At 49.7% G+C, this 19,246-nt stretch overlaps 2 protein-coding genes across 2 annotated transcripts; one reads left to right on the forward strand and one right to left on the reverse strand.

Annotated features, from left to right (window-relative positions):
- Positions 1–4,118: 4,118 nt before the first annotated feature.
- Positions 4,119–5,276, reverse strand: LOC308152176 (gap junction beta-2 protein-like; the record flags this gene model as incomplete). The annotated part of the gene is made up of 2 exons (XM_080525096.1): positions 4,119–4,485; positions 4,804–5,276. 2 exons carry the CDS (start codon positions 5,274–5,276, stop codon positions 4,119–4,121), a joined length of 840 nt encoding a protein of 279 aa, XP_080381222.1.
- Positions 5,277–15,667: 10,391 nt separating this feature from the next.
- Positions 15,668–18,605, forward strand: LOC308153308 (histone deacetylase complex subunit SAP18-like). The gene is made up of 4 exons (XM_080526411.1): positions 15,668–15,817; positions 16,040–16,149; positions 16,365–16,487; positions 18,293–18,605. The coding sequence occupies exons 1-4, from the start codon at positions 15,746–15,748 to the stop codon at positions 18,447–18,449; spliced, it is 462 nt and encodes a 153-aa protein (XP_080382537.1). The 5' UTR covers positions 15,668–15,745; the 3' UTR covers positions 18,450–18,605.
- Positions 18,606–19,246: the final 641 nt, after the last annotated feature.

The raw sequence follows: 19,246 nt of genomic DNA on the forward strand, positions 1-19,246 counted from the left end.
GCTTCACACGATTTCTAGCCTGGGGAGAAAGACCACAGCCTGGGGTGAATAGCATTGGGAGAGAGGCCTGGGGAGAGGCTGGGGAGAGTAGGTGAGAGGTGGAAGAGAGAGGGAGGGAGGAGAGAGAAGGGGACACACTGGGGTTGAGCAGGAGGAGAGAGGAATGAGAGAGGGGGCCGGGATCACACAGAATTGAGCGAGTGAGGGAAGGAGAAAGAGCAGGGATTGGGGGTGAGTGGAGAGCAGAGAGAGGGAGAGAGAGAGAGAGAGAGAGAGAGAGAGAGAGAGAGAGAGACAGAGAGAGAGAAGGGAGAGGCATAGGCTGGTTGAGAGAGAGCAGGGAGGCAGGGTGGCAGATAGAACATAGGCTTGCGTTGGTCGAGAGGAGAGAGTGAGGGAATGTACTTCACAGAGCATGATAAACACCAGAGATAGACACGTTATTTCAGTGGAAGCTGTCCTCGAATCCCAGACTGTATACTATCATATATGTTTGCACACTGTAAACCATTCTATGTCCTCTCTGCACACTGACAACAACACCACTCTAATAAGATACCCAACCTGTGCTCACAGTGAAAGCCAATGCGTTTGGAACTAAAGGAGACATAACAGAACACAGCATTTATCAACCCAAGACAACCCAAGCCCTAAGTCAGTCATAGCAGAAAAAAACACTGCCTCTGTAGTGTGTTTAAATGAGGGGGTTTAGTAGTTATAATTGTATGAAGTTCAGAAGACTCAAGTCATGAACCATAACCAGAACATTCCTTGAGATAAGATCAAGTAAGTTTAAAAAAATAAAATAAAATAAAAATAATCTTTTATACACAACATATATGTTATAAAGGAGTTAGTTAGTAACCATTTTTGCATCTAAAGTTCTTAACCAATCATTATTAAGTGTCCAACCAACGTAAACTAGTTGGAAAAGGGACCAGGATAATGACAGTATCAACAGACACAGAAAGTACCCCAGAACAGCGAGAACAAGTGAACTTACTAAAGTGTTGTTGTTTCGTCAGTGATAAATCCATCGACTAGTGCTCAAAAGAAATACAATAGCTGCAAACAGAAAACATTTATAATACGTTACAGGTCTCTACATAAACAGTTTTAATTGATCATTCAAATCAATTATTATTTGATGTGCTTACTTTCCATGCAACTTACAACATAATTCTGTATGTTGTGGAACTATCTAACGAAAGCACTATACAGTGGTTGACATTTGCACCAAAAATAAAACTCCATCATGCCTACAATGTCATACGCCAAATAAACTTCTCAGAAATGTCTATTGTTTTAAACTATGTTAGGGGATATCTTAGTAGGACTACAATATGGATGAAACCATGAACCCTATGCATGTCACAGCATGTCACAGACAGAACTTTTTGTTTTGAAAGGCAGATTTTAATAGAGGAATGTAGACTATCCATCCATCCATAGTCCTGTCTGTCTGTGTGTTGATGGGATAGCGTTTGACAATGGCTGGCCATCTGTGGCAGTCTGAATGAGTACATAACAGCCCTGTCCCTCCCTGGACGAATGCTGGACTCATCAGAACACAGAACTGCTGATAAAGGGAAATACTTGCCTTGGATCGACTGATATGCATTTACAGAAAGAGGGCTTTATCTCACCAATACATAGATACAACAACAACAACAACAACAACAACAACAACAACAATAACAACAACAACAAAAACTAGTATTCAAACCTGTTTTACAAACTTGGAAACTTTCAAACTAGTTCAGCCTTTACTTTCCACGTTTCCCCTAACCATTCTATTACAGTAGGAATTATTGTTGTCATTATGATTATTACAGTATTACAATATATTTTTGGTAGTATGGCTGAATGTTCATATTCAATGGGAACTGATACCCTGTTACAGCCTATGATTGATGATATCAGTAGATTATTCAATGATCCAAATACGGGTAGCCTACTCAATAACGCGCTATCAAACTGGTGCAATGCCTCTCCATACTGACAGTAGACCTATGTGGTGTTCAGCTTTACATTATGTGTTGATCCTTTTGAAGTTTTGACGTGATGAAATACCGTCTGTCAGTCCTGACAATAGAGAATCTGCCAGATGCCCATTGTGCCCGTTGGCACGGGCTATTGACGGATCAGTGTCATTGTGTTAAACCAGCCCGACCGTTTAACTCTTTGACCACTGCTGTACCTATTTAAAAAAAACGAAAACCTTAGTTAAAGATAGATATCTTATTAGAAGACGTATTGATACAGTAATCGATGCGAGCTATGTTAACTTCGTAGTGGACTAGCGTGCGTAAATGCGCACATTTGGATAGATAGGCCTGTTGGATGGAGGATGGATGGTTGAAAGTATCGGCTCTCCAAGCATTGACCACTGAAAGCAATATCCGGTGGCCAAAGCCATCCATATTTTGAGAGCTGGATAATCACACAGGTGGAAAGATCCCTCCCCTCCCCTTCCCCCTTCCCCCTTCCCCCTTCCCTCCCACTCCCCAAATCCTAGCAGCTTTGACAGCTTACCAAACTCCTTTGACAGTGGTCAGCCAAAAACGTTGTGTTGCGATCTCTTGGTTTCTCCCACGGGTTCGAGGCCAGGCGTGCGTGAGAGGAAGCGTGAGCGAGAAAAGCGAGGCTAGTCTAAGGGCGCGTGTGGAACCTGGAGATGGGGTCCCGCAAAGCGCAGCGTCCCGTGCCCAGCCATCGCTACTGTCACATTGTGTGACCATGCATGAGTGCACGCGGGGGAGGGGGGGAAGACCCCCCCCCTCCCCCAATTCACCCCCCACCCACACTGTGGACTACGCCACGCCACGCCCCTGTGAACTTCCAAAATTCCTAACCGGGGCTCCAAAATTGCGCATGGCGTCTCCGCGCGCAGGTTGGAATTAATCACACATAGCGAAGACAACTGTGTACAGTAGGACTTAATTCGACGATGTAATAGTGTTCCTCAACTTGGACAAAAGTAAACATATATTCGTTGTCGGGCATAAGTTGTTTCGCCGACTTGGACATCAGTGCGCGTTTCCTATGATCGGAAAACTTGGATATTGTCTGCCAAAAGATGGATGACAGTAAATGCGTCGGCATTGGAATATGCCTCGGATTTGCCATATATTTGTCCAAAGTAGAAGATAATTTTATTGTGTTGATTAAAATATCAATATCATTCTATTTTTAATTTCCAATGATCATCATGCATCGTCTGGCTACACAGAACAAAACGGAAAGCCATTAAAATACACGTTAACAATCGTGTGTTCCAATAGAATTGAACACAATAATTTGAGTTCATGACCTTGGTTGTAGTCCACTACTTACATCATTTTCAACAAAACTCTCAGTAAAAAGATGACTAATAGTCTGTGAAATTAAACAGAGAGCAATGCTATATCATGATAAATACTTCTTATTAGAACAACAATGGCCAGGGATAACATTTTTTTTTCTTCTTCAGAACAGCAAAATAGCGCATTGATCAATGAGACAAAATATGTGTGAGCAATAATCCAGGTTTATTTCAGGTGTTTCTCTTAAAACATACATCCTTTCATCAAAGTGTGTGTGTGTGTGTGTGTGTGTGTGTGTGTGTGTGTGTGTGTGTGTGTGTGTGTGTGTGTGTGTGTGTGTGTGTGAGTGTGTGTGTGTGTGTGTGTGTGTGTGTGTGTGACTCTTTATCTGTCTGCCTGGTTGCCTGGGTCATGCTCAACTAGTTGGCACGCTTTGGCAACACAGTTTTGCAACTGAAAATGTTGATCTAGGTTCTCATTGGACAAACTCAGGTAGTGCCTCCCGGTTTAAAAAACATTTGCTCCTGCTTCAAGCCTAATGAACATGATTATCGTGTACTAATATTAACTTATTATGTGTGCATGTGGTCATTTTCCCTTGCAGTCTGAACACTGGCCACTAGACGGCACCGTGACACAGTGCCAGTGCCTTTGGCGGGGCAGAAGACATTACATGCAGACAATGATAGCTCTACACACTGCTGTTCTCATCAGAAGAAACACATGTACCTCATAATGTACATAGACTTTAAGTGTGTGCTGTGCATGTGTGTGTGTGTGTGTGTGTGTGTGTGTGTGTGTGCATTCCCTCCCTCACACCGCCTTGCTGCAGGTCGACGCTGAAGACGACAACGACGATGACAGCAGCTTCTCGTTCTTCTTATTCTGCAGCAGAGTTTTGTCTTTGGGGTTCCCGGAGCAGTTCATGTTGCGACCCTTCCGGGACCCCTTTCCCCCCTGTGACGAACACCTGGCACACGTCGCCTTGGCAACCAGGTAGGCCAGTTCGGCCATGTTGAGAACCATGCAGACGCAGGAGGAGCTGGCCATGAAGACGGTGAAGACTGTTTTCTCGGTGGGACGTGAAACAAAGCAGTCCACTAGGTTGGGGCAGGGCCACTGGTCACACTGAACCAGGCGAGGCATGTGGAAGCCATCATACACAGCATAGAGAGCGTACCTATAGAATCAGATGAAGAATGGTAAATAACAAGACTACAGGGCCAGTTTCAGAGACACGGTTTAATCAAGCCTAATCCTAGACTTAAAAGCATCTTCAATAGAGATTTTACATCAAATTGTGATTTAGTCCAGGACTAGGCATATGCCTTGTCTGTGAAACTGGCCCTACTACGTCATAAATGATAGGCCTACACAGACAATGGTGTATGTGTGGTGTCTTAGATTAAAAATGAATCATAAAGACTAACTCTTTCAGTCATTATGGTTTAATCACAGCTCATCGTGCCAGACTTGACTGGGGTTCAGAATAACGTACATGAAGCCTCCCTCGAACAACAGTCGGAACACCAGGCTGAAGGCATAGGTCCACCACAGTTGCCCCACGATCGGCAGCCTCCTCCCCCTCAGGCTCTCTAGCTCCGTCTCCTGGGCCGCAAGGCTCCTGTCGCCACGGCCCCTCGGACCCTGCAGGACCCTCTTCTTGTCGCCGTGGTTACGGTAGGCCACGTACATGGCGACCAGGAGCGGCGGCGTGGAAACGAACACCAGCTGCAGACACCAGAGGCGGATGTGGGACACGGGGAAGAAGTGGTCGTAGCACACGTTCTCGCAGCCGGGCTGCAGGGTGTTGCAGGTGAAATCACTCTGCTCGTCGCCCCAGACGCTCTCCGCAGCCACAACGAGGATCATGACCCGGAAGATGAAAAGGACCGACAGCCACACTTTCCCCAGGCTGGTGGAGTGGCGGTTCACTCCACTCAGCTGGGTGTAGAGGGTGCCCCAGCTCATCGCACCTCCTCTGCCCCAGAACAGACACCTCTACCCTGGCTAGGGAGAGGCGAGAGAAGGGGGGGGTGTTAGAGGGGTGGGAGGTGGCTGGAAAAAAGGGAGAGTTGAAGGGAAGGAGATGGGAGTGTGAAACATCTGGAGAAGGAAGAGAAGAAAAGGGGGGAAGAGAGAGATGGATGATAGGGGAACATGCCTTGGGATCAGGAAAGGGAGGGCCGGGAGAGTCTCCCAACCTTTCCTTATGGACTAGGCAATCAAGCTGTGGAGACAGAGCACAGGAGTAAGGGGTTATGAGGGTGGGGTATGGCTGGTGGATAGAAGGACCGTGTTGGGGGAAAGAGTCGGGGAGGAGGAGAGTAGGTGAATGGCAATAAGAGGTGGGTAGAGGAGAGAGAGCATTAGACACAGACTATTAGGAAGAGGGGAGAGGAGAGAGGGGGTAAGGAATTGGGAAGAGTTGGAGGGAAGGAGAACAGAAGGAAGAGAGGAGAGTTGAAGCAGAGGAGGGAGGATAGAGTGAGTGAATGAAGGAGAGAAGAGTGGGGAGACTTGAATTGAGTAAGTGGAGGAGAGAGAGAGGGAGCTGAATAAGAATGAGATGAGAGGAGAGAAGGAGAGACCGGGCACTGTGTATAGATGCACGGTTAGAGCAGTGCCAACATTCAAATGAACTATTGAACCAACCAGCCCACTCTTGTATTGTAAACTACCACAACTGTACTATCTATTGTAGCCTACTAGTGTACTGTCGTCCCATTGTACTGTACTGTAATTCAAATAGAAAACTGACAGTTGATTCCAAAATACATTTTCAGGTCAAAAAACAAACAAAAAAACAAACATGGAAAATACATGGTATTGTACGTTGTATAACAAATGCATTTTTCATAATCTGTGTTTGCATGTTATGCACTATATAGGCTACTGTTATTATCCACACACATCATGGACGTGTTTATCCTTTCCATGTAATGTACCGGTATAGGCTTACGTACCAGTAGGCTACCCTCTACCCTCTAAAAACAATGAAAAGGAAAATTGTATGGAATAATAATATGATATTTGAGTTAGGCTAATAGCCTAAATACCTCGGTTGACTGTCTGACAAACAAGTGATTTCCAACCTTGTAATCCATCACACACCAGCAAATACGAATAACAATATAACATCTCGACAACCTGTTCTGTCTCACCTTTTTCTCCTGATCTTCAAGACACCTCCATGAAAGGTGCGGTTTACCCAACGGGTCTCTTGAGAAACGATGAAGGATGCCAGTTCTACCTTTTCCCACTTATGGTTATGGTTTGGATGCGAGGTGAAATAAACATGGACCTGTGGGTATTGGGTAACTACAGACTGTCCAGCACCTGCAAAGGCAGATGAGAATGAATTCGTTGAAAGCAGGTGATGCGCCGCTCAGTCCCCGAGTGGGAAAGATGCGTGTTCCGACCCCAGAGCGCTCACAGACTCTCACCTGAACTTGAGGATTCACCTACGTATATGATGCCAGTGGGATGGGCGGAGCTGGAATCTGGAGCGACTCGTTCAAGTTCAAGTTTGAGCGATCCTGTCAGATATTGTTCCCTTGTCAGAATCAGATTGTGTGTTTTTAAGAGTAATCTAATGCAATATGATTACTATACTACAATGATTGTAGTAATGTAGTAATTACTTCAGTATCATGTTCTACCCTTGTATATTTGATATTTCCGTGGACTTCAGATCGGCTGTATGAATAGCCTATAATGATTAAACATTCAATGCATTCAAAATATGCATACTTTTTATTTATTCATTTATTTTATGTATTCATCTGTGAGATGTTGCTGATGCTTGCAGATAACATATCATTGATTGCTAAAATATAACAATGTAGTGAGCGCTGCACGAACGGAGGAATTGACACGCGGCGGTAGATGGATCAGTGAGCTGCGTCGCTCATTTACTCTTTTATTTATGGATTTGATTTGAATTGATTAGACGTGTGTGTGTGTGTGTGTGTGTGTGTGTGTGTGTGTGTGTGTGTGCGTGTGTGCGTGCGTGTGTGTGTGTGTGTGTTTGTGTGTGTTTGTGTGTGTGTGCGTTGAGGCCGAATTGAATCGCACTGCACATGACCCACTGTCCACTTTTGTTTTGAACTCCTCTGTCCTGCCTGCCTGAGGTACTGGATGGATGTGATGAATCTCAGCTTCCCTTTTCTTTCCCTTCTTTTCATCCTTCTTTTCCTCCTACTTTTCATCCTGCTTTTCCTCCTACTTTTCATCCTTCTTTTCATCCCCAAACTGCTCTCACCATATTAGGTTTCCGTCATTGACCCCATCCTGCACCATTCCACTAGGGCTACAACAGGGCACAGGACAGACACACACACACACACACACACACACACACACACACACACACACAGAGACGGACACGCACGTCCGCACACACACACACACAAGAGACAGACGCGCACGCACGTGCACACACACACAGACACACACACACAGAGACAGACACGCACGCACGCACACACACACGAACATAATGTACATGTTTTTTCAAACATGGTTTGTACTGCTCCTCTGTAATGCTTATCTCATAACGAGGGGTCGTTATTTAGGCCCAGGAGGGTGCCTACACTCCAGATAAAGGCCTCCCCTGTCCCGTAACGAGCTACGGTGCACAGATGATAATCGAGGGTGTTGGTGCTGAGCAGCAACAAAGCCTGCACACACACACACACACACACACACACACACACACAGACACAGACACACACACACACACACACACACACACACACACACACTGCGGCCATCCAGGACTTTGTGTTATGACACGGGGGCGAGGGAGCTCAAGGACACGACACCGGAGGCAGAATACAGTGTTAGCCCCGTAGGGTATTTATTTACAGTGCAGGTGGGTGGAAACACAGATGATGAGTCCGGAGGTTTCAGCCTGGCGGGCTGGGGGTTTCAACCTGGCGGGATGGCGGTAGTGGTTGGCATGGGCTGTGGAGGAACAGGAAAGCAGGGTAAGTCTCCACGGTAGGCCAGTACATAAGATATCAACGAATCACAAGAATAGGCACAAGAGCAAAGTTCATAACTAATCACAGAGGATACTTGCCAGGTCATTCTTAGGGAAGAACTGACGATGAATGAAGGGAGTCCAGGGTAGATGTAGCCAGAGGGTAATTGGGAGTGGAGACAGGTGTGTTGGTTTGACTGTGGCTGGATAACCCTCCAATCACCGGGAACGAGCTTCACCTGCGGCGGAGAGCACGCTGTGCTCGAGTTGTGGGGGCGGGGGAGGGCGTGTGTGACGGCCCAGCCGTAACAGGACCCCCCCCCGAGGGGGAGCCTCCTGGCGACCGGCCCGGAGCCTCCGGGTGGGCCCGATAGAAGTCCCTGAGGAGGACTGGGGACATGATCTGGGACCGGGGAATCCAGCTCCGTTCCTCTGGGCCATATCCCTCCCAGTCCACCAGGTACTGGAAACCCCGGCCACAGCGACGAGCCCTGAGGAGCCTCCTTACCGCCCACTGGGGGTGGCCATCCACCAACTGAGGAGGGGGCGGTGCAGGGGCTGGTGGCATCAGGTCGCTGGCGACATGGGGCTTAACCCGGGAGACGTGGAACACCGGGTGGATCCGACGGAGGGAGTGAGGGAGGACCAGCCGGATGGCAGCGGGGTTGATGACCCGGTCGATGACGTAGGGGCCGATGTACCTCGACGCCAACTTCCGGGAGGGGACATTGAGGGGGAGATCCGCCGTGGAGAGCCAGACCCTCTGGCCCACCTGGTACACCGGAGCTGGAGTGCGACGACGGTTGGCGCTTCGGGTAGTTCGGGCGGTGGCCCGAAGCAAGGCCGAGCGTACGGAGGTCCAGACCCGACGACAGCGAAGGAGGTGTGCCTGGACTGATGGTACCGACGCTTCGCCCTCCTGGGTAGAAAGCAGGGGTGGCTGGTACCCCAAGGAGCACTCGAAGGGGGACCGGCCGGTGGCTTCATTCACCATGGCGTTCAGAGAGTACTCCACCCAGGGTAGGTCCTTGCTCCAGGAGGATGGATGGAGGGAGGACATGCAGCGGAGTGCCGACTCCAGGCTCTGGTTGGCTCTCTCCGCCTGCCCATTGGTCTGGGGATGGTAGCCGGAGGAGAGGCTGGTCGTGGCCCCAATCCCAGAACAGAAGGCCTGCCACACCCTGGATGTGAACTGGGGGCCACGGTCGGAAACCACATCCTGGGGAAGCCCGTAAAGCCGGAAGACGTGGGTGGTGAGTAGCTCCGCCGTCTCCGCCGAGGTCGGTAGCTTTGCCAGAGCTACCAACCGCACGGACTTGGAGAAGCGGTCCACGATGGTGAGGATGACCGTGTTGCCTAGGGACGGGGGAAGGCCGGTCACGAAGTCCATGGCGAGGTGGGACCACGGTCGACCGGGCACGGGTAGAGGCCGCAGCAGTCCTGAAGGCGGCCGGTGGGATGCCTTGCTGCGAGCGCAGGTAGGGCAGGCCGAGACGAACTCCCTGACGTTCGCGGCCATGGTGGACCACCAGAACCGCCGGCGCAGGAAGGACAGTGTGCGTAGGGCCCCAGGATGGCAGGCGAAGCGGCTGGCGTGGCCCCACTGCATCACCTTGGTCCTGACGGCGTCCGGGACGAAGAGACGGCCGGGGGACCCCGGTCGGGGATCTGGCTGGGTGCGCTGTGCAGCTCTGACCACCGCCTCGATCTCCAGGGTGACCACTCCAACGACCCGGGAGGATGGAACGATGGTGTCAGGAGTGGTGGGTTCCTCCTCTGCGGCATGGAGCCGAGAAAGGGAGTCAGCCTTGGCGTTCAGGGAGCCCGGACGGAACGTGAGGTGGAAGTTAAACCGCCCGAGGAACAGGGCCCAGCGTGCCTGACGGGAGTTCAACCGCCTGGCCGACTTGATGTAGGTTAGGTTCTTGTGGTCCGACCAGACGGTGAAGGGGTGCTCTGCACCCTCCAGCCAGTGCCGCCACTCGTGGAACGCCTCCACCACCGCCAGCAGCTCGCGGTTCCCGATGTCGTAGTTGGCCTCGGCGGAGGTATAACGGCGGGAGTAGAAGGCGCAGGGGTGCACGGTCTGGTCCTCCGATCGTTGAGAGAGCACGCCACCGACGCCCGTGTCTGAGGCGTCCACTTCCACAATGAAGGGCCTAGAGGGGTCTGGGTTGATTAGGACCGGCGCCGAGGTGAAGAGCCTCTTCAGGTCACTGAAGGCAGCGCTGGCTGCTGGTGTCCACGTGAACTGGCGCAGGGGGGAGGTGAGGGCAGTGAGGGGGGCGGCTACCCGGCTGAAGTCCCGGATGAATCGCCGGTAGAAGTTGGCAAAGCCGAGGAATGACTGCAGCTGTTTCCGGGTGGTAGGTTGGCCCCACTCGACGACGGCCCGAGTCTTCTTGGGGTCAGGGCGAGTCAACCCACCCTCCACGATGAGCCCCAGGAATTCCACAGAGTGAGTGTGGAACAAGCACTTCTCAGCCTTAATAAAAAGGCGATTCTCCAGTAGGCGCTGGAGGACTAGGCGGACATGTTGGACATGCTCCTCAGGGTTCCTGGAGAATACTAGGATGTCATCCAGGTAGAGGACGACAAAGATGTCCAGCATGTCCCTGAGGACGTCGTTCATGAGGGCCTGAAAGACGGAGGGGGCGTTAGTGAGACCAAAGGGCATGACAAGGTACTCATAGTGGCCACGGGGGGTCTTGAACGCCGTCTTCCACTCGTCACCCTCACGAATCCGGACCAGATGGTAGGCGTTCCGGAGGTCCAGCTTGGTGAAGATGGTGGCCCCAAGGAGGGGCTCAAAGTTGGAGCTCATGAGGGGGAGAGGATAGGTGTTCCGGACGGTGATGGCATTGAGCTCACGGTAGTCAATGCATGGCCTGAGGGTTCCATCCTTCTTCTTCACGAAGAAAAACCCCGCTGCCACCGGGGAGTGTGATGGACGGATGAGCCCCTCAGCCAGACAGTCGGAGATGTAGGTGTCCATGGCTGCCTTCTCCGGGGGGGCAAGGTTGTAGAGGCGACTGACCGGAAGTTTGTTGCCAGGGCGGAGCTCGACGGCACAGTCGTAGGGCCGGTGAGGCGGCAGGGTGCGAGCACGCTCCTTGCTGAAGGCCTCTCCGAGGTCGTGGTAGACCTCTGGGATGGAGGAGAGGTCAGGGGGAGCCGGAGGCGGTCGCAGAGGCGATGTGGGGGTATGGGCGGCACGGAGGCACCGGGCGTAGCATGCGGTACTCCAGCTCAGGATACGTCCCTCACCATAGCTGACATGGGGAATGTGGAGCTCGAGCCACGGTCGTCCCAGGATGAGCGGGGACTGGGGGGTCTTGAGGATGTAAAACCGGATCTCCTCCACATGGTTCCCAGAGACGGTCAAGGAGAGGGGTGTAGAGCGGTGGGTGAGAGGCCCCAGGCTGTGTCCGTCTAGGGCTGAGACGGAGAGGGGGGTCTCGAGGGCAACGAGGGGAACGGCAGCTGAGCGGGCCAGCTGGGCGTCCATAAAGTTCTCGTCTGCTCCCGAGTCAATAATGGCCTCGACCGTGAGGTTCTGCCCCTGCCAGGAGAGGGTGACAGAGAACCTGGCTGGGCTGGTGGTAGGTGGGGATTGAGAGACACGGCTCACCCGGATTCCCCCTTCGGGTGAGCCTGCCCTTTTGATAGGGACGGGCAGGTGTCACGGAGGTGTCCCTTCTCTCCACAGTAGAGGCACAGGCCCTGGGCCCTTCTCCTCTCCTTCTCCGCCGTGGTGAGGCGGGCTCGACCAAGCTGCATCGGCTCCTCGCCAGTGCATGGGGTGTAGGTCGACTCCCGTGCGGAGGAGGGGTTGGCTGTGACGATAGGGTCCTGGGGGCGTGGCGAGCTGGTCTGGTAGCGCCCTCTCTCTCTCCGACGCTCCCGGGAGCGCTCGTCAACGTCGATGGCTAGGGCCACTAGTTCGTCCAGGGCGGCGGGTCTGTCCCGGACGAGCTCGTCCTTGATGGCCTCACTCAGCCCCTGGCGGAAAGCAGATCGCAGTGCCCTGTCATTCCATCCGCTTCCGGCTGCCAGGGTGCGAAACTCGGTAGAGTAGGCCGCCGCGGTCCGGTTCCCCTGGTGGAGTGACATCAGTCGCGCCCCGACCTCCTGTCCTGCAGTGGGGTGGTCGAAAACCCTCTTGAACTCCGTGAGGAAGGTAGCGTAGTCACCGAACAGGTCAGGGCGGGCGCAGAGGGTGGCCTGGACCCAATTCAGGGCGTCGCCGGTGGTGAGGTTGGTGATGAACGCCACCCGGGCTGCCGGCGACCAGAACTGGCTGGGCTGATGCGAGAACACCAACTCGCACTGGAGGATGAAGCCTCGGAACTGGGCGAAGGCTCCGTCGAAGGGGCGGGGGCTGGCTAGGTGGGGCTCCCGTGGCTGTCCAGTAGGTGGTGCCGGTAGCTGGGCAGGGTCAGGGAGAGCAGGGGGGGGGGCAAAGGCTGCGAGCGCGGCCACCTGTGCTGTAAGCGCTTGGGTCGTAGAGATGAGGTGCTGCATCTGGGTGGCGCGGTGCTCCTGGTTAGCCTCCTGGGTTGTCATGCGAGTGTTCAGGGCCTGGCACGCTGTAGCGGCCGCCTGGAGGAGGTGAGTGTGTTCAGCGAGGATCTGGATAGCCGTCGGACCGGATCCAGGGGTGGGAGATGGTGCCCGGTCCTTCGTGTCGTCTGAGCCCAATTGCATGGTCAGTTCTTCTGTTATGACACGGGGGCGAGGGAGCTCAAGGACACGACACCGGAGGCAGAATACAGTGTTAGCCCCGTAGGGTATTTATTTACAGTGCAGGTGGGTGGAAACACAGATGATGAGTCCGGAGGTTTCAGCCTGGCGGGCTGGGGGTTTCAACCTGGCGGGATGGCGGTAGTGGTTGGCATGGGCTGTGGAGGAACAGGAAAGCAGGGTAAGTCTCCACGGTAGGCCAGTACATAAGATATCAACGAATCACAAGAATAGGCACAAGAGCAAAGTTCATAACTAATCACAGAGGATACTTGCCAGGTCATTCTTAGGGAAGAACTGACGATGAATGAAGGGAGTCCAGGGTAGATGTAGCCAGAGGGTAATTGGGAGTGGAGACAGGTGTGTTGGTTTGACTGTGGCTGGATAACCCTCCAATCACCGGGAACGAGCTTCACCTGCGGCGGAGAGCACGCTGTGCTCGAGTTGTGGGGGCGGGGGAGGGCGTGTGTGACGGCCCAGCCGTAACACTTTGGTTAGCCTTCCCTGGTTTGAACTTATGTTTGGGCATCTTCCCCACACAAACCATCTCTCATCCCCAGACAAAAGTATAGAGTTATGGAGTTACTGTGTGAGGAGGAGGAGGAGGAGGAGGAGGAGGAGGAGGAGGGGGGGCACTTTTCAGATCTTACAGTAGGTAACCAGACACAGGTACAGTAAATGTGTCTTTTCTCTCTGAGCAGAGCGGAATCCAGCACAACCACAATGCCCCGTTGTGGCCGGCTGATGACTGAAGTAAAGACATTAGAGCTAAGTTCAGAGAGAATGAGAGAAGAGGAAGTGTCCCTTGTTAGAGAGGAGACATAGGGGGAGTCATTGATAATAACAACGACACTTACTTCAGATCCATATCAATGAATGGATATCAGTGTCTCGGGATAGTTCTGAAAGCCTCACTGTTGGTGAGTATGTGCGTGTGTGTGTGTGTGTGTGTGTGTGTGTGTGTGTGTGTGTGTGTGTGTGTGTGTGTGTGTGTGTGTGAAAGAAAGAGAGAGAGAGAGAAGAAAAAGAAGAAGAAGAAGAAGACGAAGAAGAAGAAAAGAAGAGAGAGAGGGAGAGAGAGAGAGGGAGAGAGAGAGAGAGAGAGGGAGAGAGAGAGATGGAGAGAGAGGGAGAGAGAGGGAGAGAGAGAGAGAGAGAGAGAGAGAGAGAGAGAGAGAGAGAGAGAGAGAGAGAGAGAGAGAGAGAGAGAGAGAGAGAGAGAGAGAGAGACTGGCTGATAGATCCTTTCAAGCCGTTCCATGAGAATTCTAGCCGTGGCTGAGAGGGGGTAAAATGGAAGTGATTGTTAGCTGGAGTAGCCCCTGGTCAGCCAGCCAGCAGTAGAACAGAGAGGGCCAGTGTCAGAGCTCTTGGGAGCAGGCCTGAGATACAGTGGGAGAGAGGTTCTGCATGTGACTGAACAGCATGTAGTCATGTAGGTGGACCATGCCACCTAAACACTGGTCCCAGGCCAGTTCTGTTGTATAACTGCTGATGATGGAGGCTATGATTGGGTGCAGGGAGAGCTGATCCTAGTGCAGGGATTCGGGTTGAGTTGTTACTGGTGCAGTCTGTGTGCGTGTTGTCCCACTCTTGCATGCATGCCTTACATTGATGAGAGGGACTGGGGAAGAACATGCACTTCACACAAACAAGACCGGAATAGGAGTTCAGGCCAACTAGAAACACAGAGGGGGTGGGTTGAGACAGCTTCAAAAGCTGAGGTGTGCCCAAAAGGTACATACACACACACACGCACGCACGCACGCACGCACTCACACACACACACACACACACACACACACACACACACACACACACACACACACACACACAGTATACACACAAATTACATGAAGTGACACAATGATCAGATTCAGCATAGAGATATTCAACTAACAAGCCTCCTTTCTTTGTAATATTTAGTTTATAAATAATAAATAAATTAAATGTGTCAGACTTGGTTTTTAGAGCGAGACGCTGTGCAGCCCCACAGTTGCTCCTTACCGACTGTTTGGAACTCCTTACCAACTGTTTGGAGCTCCTTACTGACTACATGGCGCTTCTTACCGACTGTATGGAGCTCCTTACCGACTGCTTGGAGCTCCTTACCGACTGCTTGGAGCTCCTTACAGACTGCATGGAGCTCCTTACCGACTGCATTTAGCTCCTTACCGACTGCTTGGAACTCCTTACCGACTGCTTGGAGCTGCAGGTGTTTCTTTATTGTGGAAGGCACTCTTTATAACCAATCATTTAAAAAAAACATTGCACAGATATTCAGACGATGGTTGTGTGGTGGTTATCCAAAGATAATTCATAGGCTGTATTAAGGTTTTGATTTTTTTTAAACAGTAGCATTCATGTTGTCACTGCCATTATTTCCAAGTTGTGCTGTCCACATTTTGATACAAATTGTCCAACTTGAGTTTGCAGAGTTTTAATAGCTAGAGGAAGTAGATTCTGGGTATGTCTGTATTATAAAATATCTGGTTATACTGTAAATACGATTGTACTGGACTAGCATCTTCTTTAAAAATGTTACACATTTAAAAATGACATATTTGTTTCTGTGGTTTGATTGGCCTATCTCTGGTTCACTCATCTGCTACGTCACTGTGAGGAAACGGAAGTAGCGTTGTTGCACAGTGTCCACACGGTCAAGACATTTGCACATTTTCTGCGGGAAGTAATTCGTTAATCTCCAGAAATGGCTCTCGAATCTAGGATCACACAAGAAGAGATTAAAAAAGAACCAGAAAAGCCTATCGATCGAGAAAAGGTAGCTACGGCCAAATCAAGTAACTATTGCATTGCACGTTGAGCTAGCTAGCGGCTACGGTTAGCCTTGAATGCTTCGCAACTAGCCAGCTAGCTAGCCTCTACTGTATCTAGCTAATGTGGTGATTATTAGCTATCATTTGCTATCAATAGTTTCAATGTCATTGTGTTTTGAACAAAATGCAAGCTGTTTTTTTAATATAACTTGGCCTCGTATCCACAGACCTGTCCTCTCCTGCTGCGAGTTTTCACCACAAACAGTGGCAGGCACCACAGAGTAGACGAATTTGCCCGAGGGAACGTCCCCTCAAGTGAGCTGCAAATATACACCTGGTAAGTTTATCTATAGCTAATACCATCAACTGTGGTTCTACTGTTGCCATAACTAGCTAACAGTGAAGTCAAGGCAGCGTTGTGTACGTGTTACATATGCACTCCTGTTCCAGTTATTAAACGTGTGTGTCTGTAGTTCTGTACAACCCGTGACTACGTTATCTCACAGAACTATTGATTATAGCTTTAACATGTTCACTTGCTTTTTTGTGAAGGATGGACGCCACACTAAAGGAGCTGACGAGTCTAGTGAAGGAGGTGTACCCTGAAGCTCGAAAGAAAGGAACACACTTTGGGTTTGCCATTGTTTATCCAGATCCCAAAAGACAAGCCTACAGGTAACTACGACTATATACATGCATATTCACTCAGCGACTTATGGCCTATTCACAAGTAGGCTATGTAACATTTTGCATCCACTAAAGTGTTTTAGTGTTTTTTTTATGGTTGTCACTTGAACCGAGTGTACAAAAGTCTGCCTTCCCTCTTAAGCCCTGTCCGGACGGCATATAAATTACCTGAGGACCTCGGTAATATATGTTTTACCTGGGGTAACTCGGTCATTTTTATCCCGTCCGGACCGACCATGTCAGTGATTTACTCCGGGGACCCCAGTAATTATTCCGGCTGGAATTACCTACTGTTTTTCAGCAAACCCTGAGGTCCTCTGATAATTATATTACCGTCCGGATTGACATGTCAGTATTTGGTACGCATTGCATGATTTTGCGCGATATTAATACTAGAATTTACCGCTTTGACCGGGCTGTGAGATCTAAGGTATTAGGTGAGCTCTGTGCAAACAATGGATGTGGATGACAATATTGACTCCCTTGAATCTCCACTATCGGATAACCAAACCACCTAAAAGGTTAATTCTAGCGAATTTACCTAACATTAGCTTGTAAACTGTGCAGTTTGTATAGTCTGGCACTCTATAAATCACGGTGTCTGACAACACACCGGGATGAAGTTAGGGGTGGGAATCGCAAGGTAACTCACGTATTGATAACCGTACAATATTTTGCCCCCGTACCCGAGTTAAAGGGAAGCCTTGTTTTGAAATATAATCGTTCCAGACTTTAGATGTCGTATCTGTTTTTCCCCGCTTTGCGCCATTTCAGCCATTCATCTTCTTAATTTGGCTAACATCACAACATTCTGATAGAACATCGACATGCTAGAAACACATAACTACACATAATTAGATGATCACACAGCCCCAAACGCGAACACATCCCAAAACGAACGTATTTACAAAAGTCTCCCTTACCAGTAGCCTATGGCAAAGGAGAATAGTAAATCCAATCAACAAATTATGAGTATTTTGTGATCGTTAAACTGCTGTTTATTATATCGAGTGGGTACTTTAAAACTTAAAGTTTCATGTTATGAAAAAAAACGAGTCTACGAGTGGTTTCGGCTGCGTTCGTAAATTCGCTCTGGAAATCTGATCAGCAGTCATGGAATGTCTCTGATCAAGTAATCAAATTACTTGTTGTTGCTACACGTGCGTTGGGTTGTGGGTCTGACAAAACATCCGGCGGGAACAGCTTCTTCTGTGATGTTAAATGGCAGCTTGCACCCGAAACGCAAACATGCATGGATATGTTTTATTCCATCCGGATCGGTCATTAAAATCACTGGGGTCCTAGGGTAAAAAAATATTACAGAGGTCCTCGGGTAATTTATATGTCATCCGGACAGGGCTTAAGACTCCAGTGTCCACCCACTGTAGCTTTGTCTCTAGTATTAATGTGCTTTGCTTTGCTTGTGTCCTCTCCTCGTGATCTTTTTATGATAAAAATCGAAGTAATATGTTTTGTAGAGTTTGTAGAGATGGATATTGGTTTACCGAAGACAACAGTGATTTGTCTGGTTACAATAACCTACTATATTAACAAGCTACAAGGCACAGTATACACAAGTCCAGTGACAGACTGTTGTAGTCTGCTGTAAGTCCTTTTTAGGGTTTTTTCAGTATCATTAGAAAATGTGTGTAAAAACATGCAAAGGGTAGTCCGGACATGTGCATGTCCTGATGTTAATAATTTATTTGGGAGGAATTGACCCTCCCATTTTCCCAGCCTATGTAAGATAGCCCTTGACTGCTGTTGTCTAACCACGATTTCCATTGCTACAGGGTGAAAGACATCGGCAATACCATATCCGGGCGGAAGGGGGCAGATGACTCCATGAGTCTCCAGTCACAGCGCTTTCAGATAGGAGACTACCTGGATATAGCCATCACACCTCCCAATAGAGCCCCACCACTAAACACACGGATGAGGCCCTTCTGAACGAACACACACACACACACACACACTTTCTCTGACTCAGCAGTCTACCTGGACAGAGCCATCTGCAAAGTCAACAGAGTCCTTACTGAATTTGCAGGTTTTTGTAGCCCTTTTTATTGTGGAGATGGAAAACGGTTGTGAAATAAAGTTCTTTTTACAAAACATTTTTATTCTGTCATCTTTGTGCATATATGATTGTGCTTGGATGCTCTCTCTCTATATAAACCCCTCAAAAAAAGTTCGGAAACACTTTTTTTGTTGATTATTCCTCCCCTTTAATAATACCAATTGGTATTGTATTTTATATCGTTGGAAAGCCTGATTAGTCACCTTTACAACGAGGTACAACTTGTAAGGATCATGCATTCATGGAATGAGCAACACAGCTAAACGTGTGGGTAGCGGCCCAAAAATATTTGCCAAAATCCCTTATATTCTTCTGTTGGTATTCACTCGTTTTGAGTTGCTTGGTGGATTGGATGATTGCACTCTCCCACAGTAATAAGGAAAAAACAACACATATTGGCCATTTTTACACTTTATTCATTTTACATTGTCAGGGACCTCAGTAGTGTGTGGAAGATCCATACGCAGTCACAACAGCTTGGCACCTCCTCATGCTGGTCACCAGCCTGGTCACACACTGCTGTGGGACAGCATCCCATTCCTCAACTAGGATTTGCCGCAAGTCAGCCAACATGGTTGCGTTGGTCACTCTGGCACGTACAGCATGCCCAAGCTGATCCCACAAGTGTTCAATTGGGTTGAGGTCTGGACTCACGGCAGGCCATTCCACC

This window comes from Nansenia antarctica, assembly GCF_963989245.1.
Source record: "Nansenia antarctica genome assembly, chromosome: 3".
In the NCBI taxonomy this organism is placed as follows: domain Eukaryota; kingdom Metazoa; phylum Chordata; class Actinopteri; order Argentiniformes; family Microstomatidae; genus Nansenia; species Nansenia antarctica.

Bases quoted from the DNA above. Each gene is read 5' to 3' on its own strand.
- LOC308153308 (XM_080526411.1), top strand. From the start codon at position 15,746: ATGGCTCTCGAATCTAGGATCACACAAGAAGAGATTAAAAAAGAACCA. The intron at 15,818-16,039 runs GTAGCTACGGCC...TCGTATCCACAG, and splicing joins AGCCTATCGATCGAGAAAAG to ACCTGTCCTCTCCTGCTGCG. The intron at 16,150-16,364 runs GTAAGTTTATCT...TTTTTTGTGAAG, and splicing joins GAGCTGCAAATATACACCTG to GATGGACGCCACACTAAAGG.